This window comes from Dermochelys coriacea, chromosome 9 (genome assembly GCF_009764565.3).
Source record: "Dermochelys coriacea isolate rDerCor1 chromosome 9, rDerCor1.pri.v4, whole genome shotgun sequence".
Lineage (NCBI taxonomy): Eukaryota > Metazoa > Chordata > Testudines > Dermochelyidae > Dermochelys > Dermochelys coriacea.
The window spans coordinates 16,427,240-16,448,261 of record NC_050076.1 but is presented as its reverse complement, the minus strand read 5'-3'; the positions used below and the strand labels follow the sequence as shown (position 1 = coordinate 16,448,261).

At 42.1% G+C, this 21,022-nt stretch overlaps 1 protein-coding gene across 31 annotated transcripts in view; it reads right to left on the bottom strand.

Annotated features, from left to right (window-relative positions):
• TNIK (TRAF2 and NCK interacting kinase) overlaps nt 1-21,022 on the bottom strand; it is a 308,457-nt gene that overhangs the window by 50,567 nt on the left and 236,868 nt on the right. For 10 of the 31 annotated variants that reach the window (XM_043491773.1, XM_043491762.1, XM_043491774.1 and 7 more), the window contains exons 13-18: nt 20,096-20,206; nt 18,739-18,825; nt 16,555-16,746; nt 6,692-6,856; nt 4,443-4,682; nt 1,368-1,474 (exon numbers count right to left, since the gene is read on the bottom strand). In XM_043491773.1, coding sequence (XP_043347708.1) covers nt 1,368-1,474; nt 4,443-4,682; nt 6,692-6,856; nt 16,555-16,746; nt 18,739-18,825; nt 20,096-20,206 — 902 coding nt within the window. The remainder of the gene's footprint in view (nt 1-1,367; nt 1,475-4,442; nt 4,683-6,691; nt 6,857-16,554; nt 16,747-18,738; nt 18,826-20,095; nt 20,207-21,022) is intronic. The other 21 variants (XM_043491766.1, XM_043491769.1, XM_043491768.1 and 18 more) reach the window with 6 other exon arrangements.

The window sequence follows — 21,022 nt, the reverse complement described above, 5'->3', positions numbered from 1 at the left end:
GGCAAAAGATTTATCTGGTTTTAAGATTCTACTTGATAAGTTTATGGAGGAGATGGTATGATGGGATAATGGGATTTTGGTAAGTAATTGATCTTTAAATATTCAGGGTAAATAGGCCAAATCCCCTGAGATGGGATATTAGATGGATGGGATCTGAGTTACCCAGGAAAGAATTTTCTGTAGTATCTGGCTGGTGAATCTTGCCCATATGCTCAGGGTTTAGCTGATCGCCATATTTGGGGTCGGGAAGAAATTTTCCTCCAGGGCAGATTGGAGAGGCCCTGGAGGTTTTTCGCCTTCCTCTGTAGCATGGGGCATGGTTGACTTGAGGGAGGCTTCTCTGCTCCTTGAAGTCTTTAAACCATGATTTAAGGACTTCAAAAGCTCAGACATGGGTGAGGTTTTTCATAGGAGTGGGTGGGTGAAATTCTGTGGCCTGCGTTGTGCAGGAGGTCGGACTAGATGATCAGAATGGTCCCTTCTGACCTTAGTATCTATGAATCTATTAATCTATAATGGGAATTTTGTCATTGACTTGAATTTAAGACAGATTAAACCCTTATTAGACAATAACAATGCAGAGTCCTCCCCTTACACAGTCCCCTGCACTGCTGATGGAATCCTGCTCTGATTAGCAGGGATACTGGAGAATGTATCTATGACCATCTCTGCTCACCCCTCAGCATCACTGAGTTAGGCAGAATTTGACCCTCAGTGTGCAGCGGGAAGGAGCTAAAAGGACCAAATCCTGCTTCACTAAAGTTATGGTGAAATTCCCAATGAAGACAATAGCAGTAGCTGAGAGTCCAGAGCATCTTCTGCATCCAGCTAGAAATCTTGGAAAGTCTAAGAACATAGACATTTCAACTCATCAGGATTTTGCACAGATAATATTAGGAGTCCCAGAGGCCAAATGTTCACAGCCTTTGGTGATGCTGTACAATTCTAATTAATGGAAATCTCAAACTTCATCAAGCTACGGAGGAGATGCAAAGCGATTGTAGTTTATCAGTAAATCCATGTTAAAAGAGAGCAGAGAATGCTTTATTTTTTAAATTTTGACTAGATTTATTGACAAGACGACTAAGGACTGCATCCTAGGAGTTTTGCCATTGATTCCAATGGGGGCCAGTCTGGGGCCTAAAATCATTGGTTTAGTGTTTGTTATGATGAGACTCTCCATTTCCCGCAACAGCAGTATATAGATTGTGGTAATCCATCCACTGAATGCGGTGGACACTGACTCATGATCCAGTGACCCCGCTTCCTTTGTGAGGCTCACAAACCAGGGCACCAGGAAGAAAATTATAAAACTAACAGACAGATTCATTGATATTTTTTTCCCTTTCCCACATGGCCTCCCGTACCTTGCTCTGATGGGCTGTGATCCTAATCTAGTTCCCAACGCAGTGCCATTCCCAGGAGAGTTCTTTCTAGCTAGTGCTGGGGATATTGAAGTTGTTCGCTGAGGCACCTGAAAGAAAATTGAAAGCGTCAAAGCTATTAGGACTGTACAATTGAACTTGGATATTCTCCTCATGCATTTGGGGGAAGATCAGGTTTCGGCAGGTTTTCGAGCTGGATATGTAATTACTTTTCCACTGAGAGATATGAAATATTTACAGCAGTTATAAAACACAAAGTTCTTGGCACGTACAAAGAATCATAGATATCTGAGACAGGAAAGACCTGAAAAGTCATTTATTTTATCCCTCGTAGGGCAGGGCCATTCCCGACAGTATAGTCGCCTGAAGTCTAAAAAAAGTAAGTGTTAATATCAAGCAGTGAGCACCAAAATTAACAAAAAACACATTCAAAACAGAACAGTCCTAAAATCTGGACTAGTCAGAAAGCTCAATGTAGCAGCTCTTAGAGCTACTTGTTCAGGTAAAAATAAATTACTTTTTAATTAATTGTAATAATACCACAGAGGTAATGCGGCCTAGTGGTCAAAGACAAAGGATGGGAAGAAGGAAGGTCCCTGTGTGGACTCCAGGTTGAGCCATTCAACTACCTTGATCAAGTCACATGACTTTTTGGCCTCAGTCATTTCAGCTGTACAATTAGCTGAAAGCCAGACATCACTGAAAGCCAGACGTCACTGAAAACCAGATGTTCAAATTAGGGTGGATCACCTCAGATATCCCAGAACAAACAACATTCCATAGTAAATAAGGGCTTTTGGACTCAGCACCTTTTTACACAAGGCTAGAACCTTGACCTTGACTCAGTCCACTGTAATTTTGAGCTCTCTGTGTGCCTGTTACACATCAGTATCCTACAGGATGTTATGCAATACTTCGGCCCTATGATAAGAACTAAGGTCATTGCTTACCTGTGGAACTCCCTGGCACAAGATGAGGCAGAAGCCAAAAGCTTAGTATGATTCAAAAAAGGATTAGACATTGCACTGATAATGAGAAGATCCACATATTATGTTAGATAGTTAAAAAAATTATTTTAGGCTAAGAGAGAGCTATGTCTTCATGTTTCAGGGCATAGTAACCAATAAGTGGTTAGATTAAGAAGAAACCTCCTCCATGGATAGATTAGTCCCTAGTTGTCTTTTTCTGAGCTTCTTGCACCTTCTTCTAGAGCATCTGGTTTTGAAAACTGTCACGCACAAGGCACTGGACCACAAAGGCCTATGGTCCAATCAGGTATGACAACCAAAAGTCTGCTAGCTTTTATCCATGTCCCTGTAATGCCTCCAGCAAATACTAGGTAAGCAAGGAAACAGCTCGCCCTGGATCAGCAAAAAGAAATGGGCCACAGTGTCTGCAATATGCTATTGATACCCATCTCACAAGCTCTAACAATATCCTTACATGCTGTTTGAACAGAGGGGCGACAAGACTGTCCCTAAGAGACTCTGCAAGTGAGACCCCTGGGAGGACAGCAATTACTCTTCGTAACCTTTCGGTAGACAATGAATGAAGACAATTCAAAACAACTCCTATCCATCTCTGCCAAGTCCTCCAGAAGAGTCGGCAGCACTTCCCAATCATAGTAGTATTGAAGGACACTGATAGGATGATCAGGCAGCTCACCGCTGTCCATTACTCTGAGTAGAACATGCAACAGCCACTATTACTGACCTGTGCCAGGTCTGAATCTCAACTGATTGGATTCCAAAAACACTGGAGGGTAGCCGATGTTGCCAGAATTGGGCAGCTGACATCTTTTGAATCACATTAGTAAGGAAAGGCAAGACACTGCACGGTAACTGGTCGGAGCGTTAGCATCAAGAGATGTGTTTTCACCAAAGGATTATCATATTTAAAAACTACTGCCAGCTTACTCTCCCCTCAGGTAAGCACTAATGGATCCTCTCAATAAGATGGTTGCCAAAAGTGCAAACAGTATTATGTGTGGACACAATACATCATGGCTCCCATACATAAATAGCAGATACTTTATTTTAAAATGCAAGTTGCTTATTTGCTGGAGCACAGCAAAACTGCATTTAAATCATGGAAAAATACTGTTTACTTCAATGTCTCTAATCCATTTGCAATACCTTTTTCTTTGTATATATGCTCCTGAGCTTAGAGCTGATTCCATTTCAGGAAAATTTTTAACAGTAAAGTTATAATTCATTTCCCCACCCTCCCAACCCTTGCAAAAAAGCTTATGAACAATGCAACTGAAATACTGTAACAGAAGAGCCTTAATTAAAGAGGTACTGCCAGATGCTGCCGTAATGTCGTTGAAGGTATAAAGCTGCTGGAGCCCTTACAAATCTTCCATCAGGTATTGATTACAACTGGAGGCAGGACACTGAACTAGAAGGACCAAAGGTCTGAGTATGACAAATTTTATGTTCCTAAATAATTCAATTTAAGCAGAAAGCATTTTTTTTCCTCAAGGGAAAATAGATGTAGATTTGTTCTGGATTCAACCTGGGCTTGAGAATTTTCTTTGCAGTGTATCACAAGACTTACACACATATAGTGACAGGTTTCAGAGTAGCAGCCGTGTTAGTCTGTATTCGCAAAAAGAAAAGGAGTACTTGTGGCACCTTAGAGACTAACAAATTTATTAGAGCATAAGCTTTTGTGAGCTACAGCTCACTTCATCGGATGCATCCGATGAAGTGAGCTGTAGCTCACGAAAGCTTATGCTCTAATAAATTTGTTAGTCTCTAAGGTGCCACACATATAGTGGTAATAGGAAAAAAACCTGCATACCAGCTGAAAGCCAAACCTGCAAACTGCTGAACATCTCTGAAGTCCTGAGCACCCTCGTGCTTACAATTATGCAGGAGATGCTCAGCACTGCACAGGACCAGTCCCTGAATTTAACAGGATGTGAACTCCACCGGTTCAGAAAGAAGCCCCAAAAGTCTGTCCCCTGCAATGCAGTGTTGAGTAGTGCTGAGGGGATGAGCTCTGGGATTGCCTCTTTCAAGCTTTCGATGTTAGGAGCAATACAAATGTTACCTTTGGTGGAACGTCCTCCTCCTGTCGTAACCAAGAACTTCTGTCAAACTTTTCAACACGAGGGGGGAGAGGAGGGTTTTCTGAGGTGGGGTCCGAGTTCTGCCTTGGCATCTCAGTGCGGTGAGAGGTCACCGTCAGAGCCTCCTGAAACCCAGCCATTCCCTTTGCGGGTTGTTCGTGCAGTGACTGAGAGCCAGACAAGGAGGTTCCTTGGGATTTCACACTGACCAGATGTGGAATCTAAGCACCAAGTCAAAACAAAACCATCAGCATAAAATGTTTTAAAAAAAATTTAAAAAATCTCAATAGTTCTAATGTATTTTTAAAAAAACACCTAGGTTTGAAATCTGTACTGTGTTTTGGTTTCAGGTCTTTCTGGATTCTTATACAAACTCCATACAAAAACGTTCTTAAAAGAACATTAAGTTTGCACAGTTCAGCATTCTAAAGTCATGAAATGCCAAAGTTAGGGTTGCACATGTAACCTTTACTCTGACTACTTTTGCATATGCATGATGATAGTCTTCATATACATGATCACATATTATTTCTCAAATAATACAATATAAATATATCATGTATTTTTTCTATAATCTCAAATACACAAGGAAGCATAGTTAAGGTTGCATGAGAAATCTTAACTTAGCATTCCTGGTTTTTTAAGTTCTTAGCCATACAACTTTAACATTACCCTAATGATTTTGGTATGAATTTTCCTAGGTTTTTAATTAAAAAAAAAAAGAAAGAAAAAATGATGGAAAAAATAAATGCAAAAAAACAGCTTCAGTCTCCAGAAAGTCTGAAGCACTGATGGCTTTAAAAAACAACAAAAAAGCAATAATGGTGTGAATCTCCACAGTCTGGCTAGATAGCATCCTGTCCAATAGACCTAAGGACTCTCTCTCTTGCAAGTCTTAGGAGTGCAACAGTTAGGATGGCACTTGCACCTCATCCATCCGAGAATGCCTAGGTTATATCAGGTCACAGCTGCTTCCCAAAAATCTTATAAAATCTGCAAGTGGCCTTGTTAAACCCCTTCACACTTATAGGACCTGGAGGGATTTAGCCAAGGGCTCCTCTGATACAGCATAAAATGGAATCCTCTATTACCAGTGTAAATAACAAATTTACACACTTATTTATATGGGGTTTTGTGTGTGAAATGATAAAGTCTTTCAATAACATAGTAGTAATGAAAAAATGAATGCCAGTCACTGACAATTAATGTCAGTCACTTTTTTTAAAAAAGCATAAGGTTTGGAAACTTTTAAAGGAGGCAAGCGAAGTATATTTAATTTCTGTTAGTTAAAAGACTAAGGTGAGATGGGATGTTTATTGTTTGTTTAATTCTGGACTCCATCTGAAACAAATAAAAGTATGCTGCAGAGCATTCCTCACATAGCAAGTTAAAGTTCATGTTGCACTGCTGACTCACCAGGTAGTACGAAAGACTTTAGCAGAGGCAGATACCGGAATGTGGATAAAGTTCAGTTAATTTGTGGATTTTCCTGTAGAAACCACATACAAACTTGGGGAAAAGATTTTATATCCAGCGCTGGCAGAAGACACACCCCTGGAGCCCTCACTCCACAGGAGCTGTGCCTGCATTTCTGGGGCAGAACTGGGCCCAGTCTCTACACCCTCATGATGTCTTGTGAAAGTGTATTTTTGGAACTTGTGGTTGGGCTTTTCCAGATGTCTGATTGCAATTGTTAACTGAATGTTTAAAAAAAACACTGAAGGAAAAGAAGCAAAATCCTTTTCTGATAACCTAAACATTGAGCCATACTAGGCCTACTGTACCAGGCTCTGCAGTTTCACTTTGGATAAAAAGGGTCCCAACAGAAACAAAGGAACTGTCATACTGGAGCAGACCAATGGTTCACCTAAGTCCTTTAACTTGTCTCCAACAGCAGCCAATACCTGATGCTTCAAAGGAAGGAAAAGAACATCATAACGTACCTAACAGTGCTAAGTTATACAATGGCAAGGAGAAGAAAGAACACAACCTTGGCTTCAACTAATGATCACACTATACTTGGCAGCATGAGAGCTGTAATCCTTTTATTTTTATTCCATCTAGTGTAAATGCAGATGCTGCTCTTATTTACAAACAAATCTAGAGCTGAGAAACCCATGTGTTAAGAAATTCTTTCCTTTTAATCCACAAATGTTGTGATTCTCTTACCAGAACTACCAGCCTCCTGGTGTAATTAAACTTGCATGGACCTAGGACCAAAGTACCATACCTGTGGATCCACTGGTCTGAGCATGGGAGGTGTCCGAGCTGGCTGCACGCCACTAATGCTAAAGGACTCTGAACGAGGAGGCAGGTTTGGATCAGATATCCTGTTAGCCACTTTGTGAGGCATTGCTGGGGAGCTTTGCCGGTTGAGTCGAGAACGTTCCTCTACCTGAGGTAACACAACAGGAAAATCAATGAACACAAGTTGCTTCACTTCCCTACAATTCTACACCCAAGTCACCTGTATAGCCATTTTCCTGTATTTCTAATCAGTACATTGTTTCATGCCCCTCTTTTATACCCATTAACACTAAGCACCAGATGCTTGGATTCAATAAGGACTTCCATATTAGGGTAAACTTGAAAAGGAAAATGTTTAACCAATGTTCCCTTTTCTGCATTTCCTTGCTATCGGTGCAGATCAGTGGGGTGAAAAGTGGCAATTTCAGAAGTGGTAATTTTGGAGCTCCAGACAAAAGGAGGCTGGGAGTGGGGTGGGGGATGCTGGAAGCTGCCTAGCCTCCTAGTGGGTTGCAACAGAGCACACCCAGCAGGAAACTACAGACAGAAGTGGGCATTGCAGCTGAGTCAGAAAGAAAGAAGAAAGAAAGATGGAAAGAAAGACGACATGCAGAGAGGGTGGGTGGGGTGAAGAAGAGGTAGAAAAGAAAAGATGCCAAAAAAAGAAGCTAAATTGGCATGGCGAGGGAGATCTGCCTTTGAAAATAAATCCAATCTAGAGAAAATGTAATGTGTGCACTGTCCATTCTCTCTGTCCTTTCCATATTTTGGTCTAGTCAGTTGATTCTTTTCCCCTGCTCTTCCCACTGCTTAACCTCGTTCTTCTGAAGGCACCAGCTCCTTGACACTGACTAGAAGCTCTATTTCTGGCAGGACAGATTTCCTACCTCTCTCTTCTGTTTTCCCTTTCTCATCTACTTTCTCTCTTGTGCTGCTTCCATGAGCCAGTTTTCTCCATCCCTCGGTCTACTTCTCTTTGCCGCCTTTCTTTTACCTATCTTACTCTTCTTTTCCTTTCTCTCTTTAGACTCCTTCCCCTCTCTGGGGTCTACCTTTCAGACCCCAGTTGGTTTCTGTAGCACAAGCGGAGCTGCTGGACAGTCTGGAAGCAGCAGAAGAAAACTCTCAACATTGTAGGCAATATTAGCGGGAAGCATAGTGGTGCTGTTCTCAGGAGAGGTAAAATAATAATAAGACTAAAAAAGGATCTTCCCAGAAGCCATTAGTCCTTCATCTGCCACTTTATACTTGAGTCTTATTTGGCTCATGTCCCTTGTTGGTAGAAGTTCTGCGGTTGGCCAATGTGATACCAATGGAGCATCATTCTGCCTCATGAATAAGCATCCAAATTCTGAACTGGCCCTACTCCGTTTTTTGCCAATTTGAGAAAGCAGGTTGTTTAAAGTCAGTGGAGCTGTACCAGCCCACACCCACAGAGAACTTGGCCCTCTACATACAAATGTCTTCCCCAATATACAAGTCCTTTTTTGATTTTAACAGAATCAAACTCATGCGAAACCCAACAGCCTATCCCTTCCCCAGAGCCTAAACTGAACTGTTTGCTTGGAGTCTCTCCAAATGTAGTTCAGTGATAGTTTCACAACTGTTAGCGAGACCAAACCCAATTTTCATTTCACTGTGTATTTGAAATGCCTTGGTACTGATTTGAACAACCCTTTCAAAGTGGCTATACAGGTTACAGACAGTTTTACACTTGCCTTGAAAGCAGTCCCCTAACCCTGCCAAAGCTTACTGCAGGCAGAACCTGGCATTACTGCAAGAGATTATAATTGGACACGAATATGTATTTTTGCAACATGTTACAACAGCAGTCATTTGACTGTTGTGTTTGCAAAATCTGAGACCATAAATTGATCATATGATCAGGAAATCTCGCAGTGGCAGTTCCAACCCCTGAAAGATGAGAAAGACCCATAAAAACAGCAATAGGCAATTGAGGACACAGGCATGCAAAAACACCCTCCTCCTTCAAATATATTAGGCTAGTGGATGCCTTGAGGAATCCAAGTTACCAGGCAGACAATACGGTAAATGAATTTTCAAGACACCAATAGACAACTTATATTTCACACATTTCCTTTTTAATCTGAAAAGGGAAAACAAAGATTCAAGAGGGCATTTCCAGCAGATGAATCTGAAGAAGAGAAGCTCTAAGGGTTAAGATCCCAGCACAAATGTTCTGCCGTGCATTCCCACTGAAAGAAATGTCCTTACCTTCAATACTGAAAAAACACCGGGAATGCTTTTGTTAGATTTGAAAGAAACAATGAACATGGCATCAAGAAGGTGGTTTGTTTTGTTCTGAAATTAATAAATCAAGCACCTAGTCCTCTGTTGTGGACAACAGGTGTGTTGCTAATCCAGAAATAAAAAAAAATCCAGTTGCTTTCAGCTCATCCAGATGGAAATGCAATTGTTTCAGCCAATCCAGATATAAATGCAATCCATGTGTTATTGAAATCAGATTGTACAAAGAGCAAATTAGTGTATGCATAAGATTGTGTTGGAAATCAGCTTCTAAAATAACAAAAAATGTACATATATATGTGAAAGGAATAATCATTAACTCTTCTTCAAGTAAGAAATGGATCATAAAATTCTTCCAGGAGCCCTTAAGTTGATACAAATGAACCATTCACTCTGAAGTTGGGGTCTTAGAGAGACTAATATGGAAAACCCAAAATTAGGAAGTAGACTTTCTAAAGGACACAGTTTTTCTCCTAAGAACATAAGGCCTGTGAAGAATTTTTTAGATCTTGAATGACCAGCTAGCATATCTAACGGTCCAAACAGAACAACTACACTCTCCCCTCCTGCATACACTTTCAGTGGCAGTTTTGAGATCAGTTTATAAGCTCCAGCAGAGAAGACTTAGCTACGTATACAAGGACAGAAGGGATAGTTGAGAGAGAAACAGCATTTCTTTTGAACAAGGATGCATCTGCATAAATACTGGGATACTGTCCAGTCAGTGACAGCCTCATTTAAATCTGCCGCAAAGGAGTTCCAGTAAATCTGCCTATTCTTCAAGCTCAGGCACTAACTACAGCAGCCAAGGATGATGAAACTGGAGTCCCCCAGCCAACTTCTGGAGCCCATTGACGGAGTGCCAAATGAGAAATATGCAGCTGATTACAGAATATTTTACAGCTAATGTGGAGGAATAGGTGGCAGAGTAATGTAATGGGGAGGTATGTGTCAGAGACCAGGATGTAGATGGTTGTTCTCAATGGGCAGAACAGGAATCAGGGTTAGTGGTTAGAGCATGTGTCAACAGCCAGGAGCAGGAGCCCAAAGTCAGAGCTGGAGTCAGAGGCCAGAGCCCAAGTCAGAAATCAGAGCCGAGGGTCAGGACCAGGTTACTTGGAGTGAGGCAAGGCAAGAGCAGGGCTGGAACAAGCAAGCACAGGAGCTATCACAGCTGTGAGAGAATGCTTCGAGCAACCGAAGAACTGCTGCTGGGCTTAAGAGTTGGTCTGCTGACTCTTCCAACTAATCGGGCAGCTTCTGGGAAAACAGCCACGCCTTGTCCCCTATGGCCAGATTAGAAACAGCCTGACAGTCTTAATCTGCATAGTGTTTATAGGCGTCTTTGGTGGATTGCAAGTGTTCCTTCAGCTCCTAATGTACCCGGTGTAGATGGGAAACTAAATCAACAGCAGCCAATTCTGGGTGGCTCATGGCTAAGTCTCCGTGAAAGCTATCGTTTGCAAATAACGGGCTGTGTGGGGTCAAGGTGTGGATTGCATTGTTATATGTGATTTCGGCGTAGCACAGCAGAGGAAGCCGGTCATCCTGGTGGAAACTCGGAAAGGAGCAGAGATACTGCTGCAGGATTTGATGACTCTCTGTTTGCCCTTTAGTCTGCAGTTGATAGGTGGATGAGCTCAATTCCTGCCAGAATTGGGAGATGAACTGGGGACTCCAGTCTGATGAAATGCCTATCAGTAGCTAAATACATTTCCCAAGAAGAGCCAAGCCGTCTCCTGTGCAGTAAGAACAGTACAGTGTGGAATGAAGTGCGCCATTTTTGTTAAGAGGTCAGCAACAACCTGGATTACTGAGTGTCTCTGGAAGCATGGCAGTTCCACAATGAAATCCATTGATACAGTAGACCAAGGCTGTGGAGGCATGAGCAGAAGCTGGAGGAGACCTAAGGGTCTTGCTTGTGGGTTATTGGGTATGGGCATAGAAATTGCGGGACCTTATATAATCCCTGATGTAAACTTGTAGGCTTGGCAACCTGGGCCTGCAAGGTATGAGGGCTCCCATTATCTCCATGAGAGAGACACTGGCCTTTGAAGAATCCAGGCTCACTATATCAGCTATAGTTCTCTTATTATTTGTGTTGAGACTGCTCAGATTGTCAGAGACTAGGACTTGGGTGGTGTGCCCAGTGGTTAGAACAGGAGTCAGAGGCCAGGTGCCAGAGCTGAAGTCACAAGTCAGGAATTGGAGCCAAGAGTCAGAATTAAAGTCAGAGGCCAGATGCCAATCTCAGGAATCTGAGGGTCAAGACCAGGTTACCTGGAGCAAGGCAAAGGTGGGGCCAACGCAGAAGTAGGGCAGGAGGAATGCTGGGAACAAGCAGACACAGGAGCTATTTCAATCCCGGGTCAATATTTTGAGCAGCTGCTGGACTGCTGCTGGGCTAAAGACCCAGTCTGTTGACTCTTCCAACCAATCATGCAGCCTACTACAGGCCAGTGCTCTCATTAGGTTGCCGAGAGACCAGCTCTGCTGCATGCCATGCTTCCAGACTGGCGGTGTTATGGACCATGATTCCTTACAGTATGGACTGGGAGAGAGGGATGCTCCTTTCTCTGACTACCAACATCTCCTTTCCATACACTGTATGTCAACAGCATAACAGGAGAAGATACACTCAGGCCTCCCTAGTTCATCTCCTCAGTAATCCTATTGATTATATCATTACACAGAGTAAAAATGAAAGTGCTCCCAAGTGCCAAACTCTGCAAGGATCCAATATCAGCTCAATTCACCGGCTGCTTCTTACATAATTCAAGCTTCACCTCTAATGCAAAAGAACCCCCTGGCCACTTCCACATCCCATAGGCAAGATAATCAGAGAGAGGCATCATGTGCAAAGTGATTAATAGTTTGATACAGTATTTCAGTGAAAAAAAGGACAACAAAAGCAAAGTGGGCTGAGGGAAGAGGTGAAATATTAATCTAATATGAATGGCAAAGAATGGCATTCATAGATACAGCTGAGGTGAAAACTGTGCATTGCAGGAGAAGCATTAAACACATGCAAAAAGCAAATCTGGAGTCCCTTGGAAGACATTCATCTGAGTCCCTCCAATCCAAGATCCAGCAAGTGGCCACCTTTCCCTCTGCCCCACACTCCTCTATTAGCTAGGCAAGCTAAGGCTGTGGCTATGGCTACACTAGAGAGCTTACAGTGGTGCAGCTGCCCCAATGCAGCTGTGCCACTGTAAGTTCTCTACTATAGCCACTCTAAGCTGATGGGAGAGAGCTCTCCCGTTGACTTAATTAATCTACCTGCAATGAGCAGCAGCAGCTATGTTGGCGATGTGAAATCACACTTGAGCTTCACAGGGTGACTGGATTAGCAGCACAGAGTAGCTGCATCTCCACTGAATTATTAGCTTACTCCTTAGCAGCACTCAGGCTCTAGACCATCCCCCTGACAGGCCAGCTAGTTTGAGTTTGAGGCCCAATTTAATTCCACAAAGATCTGTGGGTGTGGATCGGAGTTGGGTTAAGGGCAATACTTGAGTCATGCTTCAAGCTAACATTGCAAGTGAAGTCAAGTGAAGTCAGTGCCACAGGAAAAGGGAGTAGAATGGGCATGTGTAGAGATTACATGTGTAGAAAGTAGAGCTGGTGTGTGTGTGGGTGGTGGGGGTGGGGCATTGGAGGACTATTGGATGAAGGTTTCCTGTGAGGCTGTAGGAAGGAAGAACCCAGACTATGCTTTAGTCAGGTTTGGGATAGAGGCGTTACATTCTAGTTCCCGAACTTAGGAGACCGATGGTTGTTGGGAGAGGTGATGAATGGGATGGGGGGGAGGGACAGTGGGGATCAGAATTTGCCCCTTCAAGAAAGTATGAAAGACTAGCAGGGAGGCCATGATGTGGGGAGAATTTTCGTGTGCCAACCAATATCATGAAAAAATTCCCCAGAAGCTTGATGCCAAGAATGTACAGCATTAAATACAGGAATCATACCCTCCCAAACCACCAAGAATGATCCACTGACACAGCAATTCTGTGTACTGCTACCTCAAGCTCCAGTTTAGATCTCAAACCTACCCTTTTGCCCCAGAACCTGGTAGACGTGGGGAGATATACGGAGCAGAAACCTCTTCTCAACAATGAATCCTGCTGACCCCGGGCCTTTTGGGGGCCTTTCTAGCTGAAATATTAATTTTACATATGAAAAGGATATACGGGGGTAAAATTATCATAATTTTGGGTAGGTACTACTCAGACCCTGCACATAAAGTATTTTGGACACTGTATAAATTCCTACAGGGAACCATCATTTTGTGAAGCATACATCCTTGAACATTCACATCCCTCTCCCATCTGAATTGTATCTCTTTAGATGAATATACTTACTGCAGGAATTTCATTTTCTGTTTTTTATTAATATTTTATACCTATTTCTCTTTATAAATAATATAAACAACAAGGAGTGAACAATATGGCATTTGGAAAGATCTTATGCCCATAGTTAAAAGCAGTTATCACTTTGCTTCTAATAAAACCCAGCTGAGAAAGAAATGTGCAGGGAACAAGATCAAAAGTGGGTAAATGTCTGGCTGTGAAGATATGACTCTGGACTTATTAAAACTGCTGATTTTAACCCAAGAATGATCCCAGAGAAAATAGAGGACTGTCACTACCAATGCTGATATTAATCAATCTAGAAAAGCTTCAGTGCAATATGTCCATGCAATTTGTATAATTTCTAGCATGGCCAAAAACTGGCAGCCAAAACAGCAACAAGCACCAACACAGACTAGCTTGAGAACCAAAAATGGAGTCTGTCAGGACACAACCTAATGAACATAGGGCGAAAAATTGTGAGCACTGATGTCCCATGGTTCAAAGCGCCGGCTACCATAATAAAGGAGACTGGCATGTGATAGCAAAAAACATGTGCTGTATGATTTGAAAGTATGGTTAAGAGGGGAACCTCTGTTGTTTTTATGTCCACAGAAAACAGAAGGTTTAGAATATTTACAGCTAGACTGTACAACCCATGGTCATGTTACTCACTCTATAAAAGTAACTCCTAGTGAAGTAAGTGTACTAGTGTAAGAGCTGAGAGAGTTTGGGTTGCACAAACTACCCCTTAAATACAAAATGCTGAAAGGCACTAATGAAAATTTTGTAAATACTGATATTATTTATAAAGATATTGAGCTATCTATGTGTGTATATTTTCTGAAGGCATAAAATGTGCACTCTAGTTCATTGTATTCCAAAACTACTTCATAGTATATTTTTCCTTTCATTAGAAAATTTACCTGATTATACAGATAAATTAATTCTTAACTCTATGAAATTTTGACCCTAAATCACTCCTTCCCTATAGTGTGTATTTCAGCAAAAGGCTTAGGGCCAAATTCTGCTGCCCTTACTCACGCTGGGTCATACCTTTCGTACCAAGAAATGGGGTGACTCATGGAATCAGATACTACTCACCATGAGTAAGAATGACAGAGTTAGGTCCTTGCACTGAAACTGATGGCCAAATCTAGCACTGTTCTCCCTCATCCCAACCAAGAGACAACATATTAAGTCTTGACCTTTTTATAGACAGAACTGAAGACAGTAAAATGCCAGAGGCATGTTAGGAATTTAGAACAGTTTATTCAAAGCTTTGCTATTAAAGATGAAATTTCATCCCATTTTCCTGCTTGCTGCCGCACATTTCCACCACAGCAAAAGCTAATAGACAGCCCTGATTTTTACAATGCTAAGGAAGCACTAAACCCACTGGAAGTTTGGGAAGACGTCACCCACCAGAGGTAGCTCAGAGTTAAGTTGTCTGACATCTCTCAGATCAGGAGTGCTCGATGACAGGAATGTCTTGATCACAGGCAAATTTACAAAACTTTTTCCATTACATGCTTGAGGAGAAAGCTTGGGAGAACAATAGGAAGAATTAGAGAATGATCCTGGGGCTACCTGTGAAGACATGCTATTTGGAGCATTTCCCCTGAAAACTTTAGCAGCCTGAATCAGATTGGAATTAAGGGGAAAGGAAAGTAAATCCACAGAAGATGAACGGGAGTGAGAAGACAAAGGAGCCAAAATGGCTGCATTCCAATGAGAACATTGTGGAGAAAGACCAAGAGATGGAAGGGGAAGCTGATCCATGCTTCTTCCTATTTTCTGTTGCATTTGTGTATGACGGATCCCTGTAGACGGCAGGAGTTTCGGAATACTTTCAAAGGAAGCATGGAGCTTCTTATGAAGGGCTTGAGTCTTTATTTTTCTTAAAATGTGTTCTGGGCTAGAAGTGCTTAGTTCTAGGTTATCACAAATCAAGTCGATATTGTTTAATGATGGAGTGCTTCTTGAAGGAAATAAGGGACTTGTAGGCATGAGTGAGGGAGCAAATTTTCTTCCCCTGTCTCCATTATATTCTTTAAAATCCATTTTCACTCTGTTACTAGGCAAATGTGAATTTATTCCTTGTGAAACATGAGGAGAAGAAACACATGTGACCTTCAATCCTGATTTCCTAACCGGACTACATCCTTGAGAGCGAGACCCTTTGAGGGATATCACACCATTATTCTTTTTTGATTGCTCTTGATGCCCAAGTCTAATTTGAGAATGTGCCCCGATGGTTTCTTCTCCCTTCTGGGTGAGTTGCTGTACCTGGGGTCTTGGTTTAGAAATCTTAATAATTGGCAGAACCTGTCTTGGCTTAGCAGAGACTAATAGGTTCACTTTCCGAGGATCTAATGCTTGTAGGTATGGCAGATTTGGTTTAGCTGAGGGTTGTGCCTTGGAAAGATTAGAAGAAGGCTTAATGTTGGATTGTGATGCTTCATCTTTGCCAGTAATGACGGGTGCCAAGTGTCTGGCAACAGATGAGTGAGTCTGCTTAGCTGGGAGAACAGGCGAGTTATTAAGATATCGTTGTTGTACCTGGGAGTAGAATTACAAAATTATACTATTAAAACACACTATTCTAGGACAAACAGTAATAATGGACAGTGTTCTTTCTGGGTAACAAAATATCTCTGGGGAAGGGGAAAGGAATGCATCTGATCCAGAGACTGTACTGCATGCTTGCATGTGTGCCTCTCGTTCAATACTGGTCAGTAAAACTATATCTAGTATTCTTACTTTTAAAATAAGCATGACTAGATGCTGTTCCCTGTTTTTGCATTAAAAAAAAAGCAACAGAGATTGTGTTCCTGAAAAGCACAAAACAACAATAACTATATAGGACAGTTGGTACCATATCATTTCTAAAATAGGAAGAAACACCCTTCCAGTGCATATCACCAGCAGCTTCGAGTTCAGTACTCAACTAGAATGTGAACAGTGTAAAGGAATCCACTTCAGAGCAACTGAATTGCACTGGATCACTTTTCATCCAGCAGCTCTCACCATAATAATAATGACAGCAGAGAGGAGAGCATCACGCTCTTAGTCTTGGCCAGGCTTCAGGAAACCTCAACAGTCATTGAACCACAAAGTAAACAAGACTTTCAAACAGAACTACATCCCATCCCGGCTCTCCATTTATAAGGGGTAACTTTGTGGGGACAAACAAGGATCTGGCACAAATGAACTCAGCCTTTCCTACCTCCTTGGCCCACGCTGGCTTCTCACTTGCATTGATTCCCTCCTTGTAATGGTACAGTGGCTTCTTCTCTGCTGGCCTCTGATCTTGCCGTTGCTGCTGCTGCAGGGAGACCAGGTAGTCTCGCTCCTGTTGAAGTTGCCTCTGCAGCCTCTCCGCTTGTCTCTGCTCCTCTAACTGTTTGCGCTTATACTCCTACCCAAGGAAAACACCGTAACATGGGTGTGAGAAGCTGTATAGATATAGTCAGGCTAGCGTGTGAGCGATCAGATATTGATCAGTTTGGTGAAAAATAAACCCAAATAAATAGCATGGCTTAGCCCTACAAAGCCAATCAGTTCTTAAGCCTGTGGGGGCCCAGTGAAGGAGTAAACTATAAAGAAACCTGGAGAGAGACATATTCTAAGAGCCAGAACCAAAAAATCCTAGAGTTTTAATTCCAGCTTTGACACACTTTGGCAAGTTAGGCTCTCTGCCTCTGCTTCCCATATGGAAACTGGGGATGCTAATATTCTTAACAGGAAGAAAAGGAGGACTTGTGGCACCTTAGAGACTAACAAATTTATTTGAGCATAAGCTTTTGTGAGCTACATTGGATGAAGTGAGCTGTAGCTCACGAAAGCTTATGCTCAAATAAATTTGTTAGTCTCTAAGGTGCCACAAGTATTCCTTTTCTTCTTGTGAATACAGACTAACAAGGCTGCTACTCTGAAACCATTCTTAACAGGGGCACTGTAGAAATCAGTTACTTAGGGCCAGATTTGGACCCCTTGCTCACACAGGGGAGCAGCTGCTTGCACAAGTAGTTCCACCTAGGCCAACTAGTCTGAGCAATCATTCCCCATTGGAGGAATGGGATTCTGGCCTTTCATGATAATAAAGAAGTTTGGAAATGAAAGTCCCCATCAAGACCTTGTACATGCAGTGCAGCTCCAGGGCTGTCAACATATTCACTTACCCCCTCTTATGCCAGGGTTAAATTTGGTCCAAGGAGGGCTACATGAATACTAAGTACATTAACTTCAATCACTGTGGTTGAGATTTTAAAGCCACATTTCAAATGGGAGCTTGGTATCTAAATCCCTTAAGCAGCCTGTATGTTCGAAGAATAGAATCAGGTTCACACTGAGTTGACCAAACAGAAATCCATTGAATAAGTTGAGATCCTTGCTGGATTTGTAAATTACAACTGCTTATCACCAGGTTTTGCAGAGGGGGGTAACAGTGGACCCATCTAGTGAGGTGCTGAGTGCCTTCATTTCATACTGAAGCCACTGGGAGCTGATTGGTACTCAGCAGCTCATAGGAGTGGGTGATTGTGGCAAGAACTTGAATAGTCAATTAACGGCTCTTTCTGAAGCACTGGGGCTTTTTAAAGGTTTAATTAATAATCATTAATACTTAAGTACCTTTAAAAAGGAGGGATTTGTATGAGTTCCCTCTTTCTCTAAATAAAGCTAGTGGAAACAGAGACCAATAATGTGCTCTGTTTTATTGAAAAAAAAACCATAAATATTGATAAATATAATTCTCACTTTAAACAAACAAACAAACAAAAAGGGCAATTCAGGAGATAATGCAATAAAAAACATGGTCTAAAATGGAAGCAGCATGAGAAGGGAACATAAAATGTTCCTGTCAAGAAAGTAAAACTAATAGATTTCAAATGAAATATGGCTATCAAATCCTGTAAAGCTGAGTGGGTATGCAGAGAACAAGTACATTTCAGTTTGATTGTATTCCAGTACACTGCTAATGGCCTTAAAAATTACTCTGCAATAAACACAGTGGGGCTGAGAAGGGGCCAGCACTTCTAATGAAGCCGAAAGCATGCCAACGTCACAGAGACAGACTGAGTGAGAAAGGAGTTCACAGCAAGGATATCGAATCAGTGAGAGGTCATGGAATTCAGAAAAAAAAAAGAATTCAGAGCACCACTCCATTTGTATTTATGAAACAAAAACACCTCAGCATGTTATTCTTAGTAGAGTGAAGTCTTGGAGAATTGTGTGGTTATGAGGCTTATGGGTTTAATTAAATCCGTGCAGCAGGTGATCGTATGCAAGTTACCTACACAGCCTGACTCGTTATACTAGCCATTCAGAAGGCATGGGGACACACAGGCGCACACAGACAGGCACACTACAAACAGAAAGCGGGTAAGCAGGGATGTGGTCTCCCCATTACCAGAAGTAGAGCTTGTTCCTGCAGTAACTGCTGCTGCAGGATCTCTAACTGTCTCTGCTCCTCCTCTAACTGTCGCCTGATGTACTCCTGGAGACATGGGCAGCAGGAATTGGGGTCGGGGGGGGGGAGGGGGGGGAAAGAGAGAAAAGAAAAAGAGCCAGTAATTCCACAGAGAAAGGAGCTGCTGCATGAAGGATAGAAATGGCAGAAACACTAAGGGGCCCTGGCTCAAACACAGAGAGATTCAACTGCAAAAAAACGCAAAGACAATTAATTTTAAACTGAAAATACTGAGAATTTCACCTGCCTGTAGCTGATTGAAATGACACAAGCTTTACATTCTACTGTATTGAAAAAAGTAAAAAGGCACAGCTATAATTTGAGGACAACATTTTGTTCTGAGTTATTCCAACGTAAATAGAGATTACCTCCATTACAGACTATGCAGGTATTAGACCAGAGAGCTCCGCTGGTATATTATACTGGCAAAGCATTGATAGTATAATAAGACAAGTATTCCCAATCTCGAAGTGGCATTGCAAGCCTTAATTGGTTAGGGGACAATCCCTAAAGACCTTGCTCATGGAACACTCCAGCGTAGGTGATGGTAGTTCCAATGAAGTCAATGGGAATTTCACACACGGTTCTTGAACAGGACAAGGTCTTTAGTGCTTATATAGTGTCTTGAAGATGTAAAGCACCTTTGTAAGTTCTACAGTGTTATCAGAAAAGCTGAAAAAGTTCTATGGCTACTATGAATTATGCAAAATGTTGCTCAACGGGACAGCCTCAGGACTGTGATATACATCTTATTTTCATGAGTGGGGATGAGGGACAAGCGTTAAACACACCCCATTCTAAAGCTGGCACTGACAAATCAGAACCTCTACTCTTTTTATATATATTCCTCTACTCTTTTTACCCTATATCCTGAGAAGCCAAGTGTTCCGAGAGCTATAAAGAGGTAAGTTCAGGCAGAGGAGGGACCAGTTTTGTTGGGAACCAAGGTAAAGTACTAGAGACAGTAGTAAACAAAAGTTTTATATAGGGAGCGTGGGAGTGGTAAACTGTATATTAAGTGGCCCCAGAATTGCTGGCTATAGATAGAAGGGAATTAATACAGTGAAAAGCAATAAACACGGGGTTAGCACTTAAGCAATTTACTCTTTAGTGATGAAAGTGATCAAATGTGAGAGTAATAAGTAGATTTGCTTTTAACTTATTAAATGAATTGTAATTTGCTTGCAAAGTACTAAAATATCACAATGGACAATAATTCCAAGGGGAAAAAATTTTGACCTCAGAATTCAGCCTTCGATGTTGGGGACTGATTCACCCAGAATCCTCTGCAGAATACCTGCTCATGCTCTGCACGCCTCCTCTCTTCCTCTCGGCGCATCTGCTCCTCATAATGCCGCCTCTGCTCTCTTTCCTGTTGCTTCCTCATCTCCTTCTCTCTTCTCTGCTGCTATGGGTGCAAAAAACCCAGGTAAACTATGAAGGTACTTGCAAATGCAAATAAAAAGAAGGCAGAAGTTCTCACAAACGCTACGTCACTTAATAAAAACATTACTGTCTATGCTTTTCAGAAGCCGTTTTACATGGTGAGAGTATGTAAAGGCCGGATGTTCAGAAAGACCTCCAAAACTGGGTGTGAACTTTTTCCACTACCACGTTTGTCCTATGCAAAAAACACAGGGCTCTGTTAAGCTCTCAGTTGCATGCGTGACTCCCAATGAATTCAACGGATCTTGTGCACATGTGTAACTGACAGAGTAGCTGGATCCTGAACATGTAAGTACAAATATTAAAAAAGTGACACTGATTGCTGCCAAAATCATGACATTTCAGACTGCAGCAGAAACACAAGGACAGGATAGAGGCAGAAAGTGTGTGACAGAGCAGTCTGCTGTATTTTGTCAACGAGCCATAATAAGGCAAACATGTCCTTGGTTGCATACCCAGCCAAAACTGCATGGCAGCTTGGATGTTGCTCATATTGGCATGAATGGGGTGCTTGGTGAGCTTTGTGTGAGAAGAAATGCTCTTCCAGCTCACTGCCATTTCACAGAAGGGTTGATGTCTGAGCTCTGAAAGGCTAGAGGGATGGGTTTGGATGCACCACGATCTCTTCTGTATGCTTTGCAGACAACAGCTGCAATTCAGAGGCTGTCTGTGTCTGCAACCACACTACAGCACGCAGCTTCATTGAACACAAGGGCATGGCTCCCACCCACTTGCAAAAGACAACAAATGTAGGGGCCAAATTGCTGCATTTTATAAA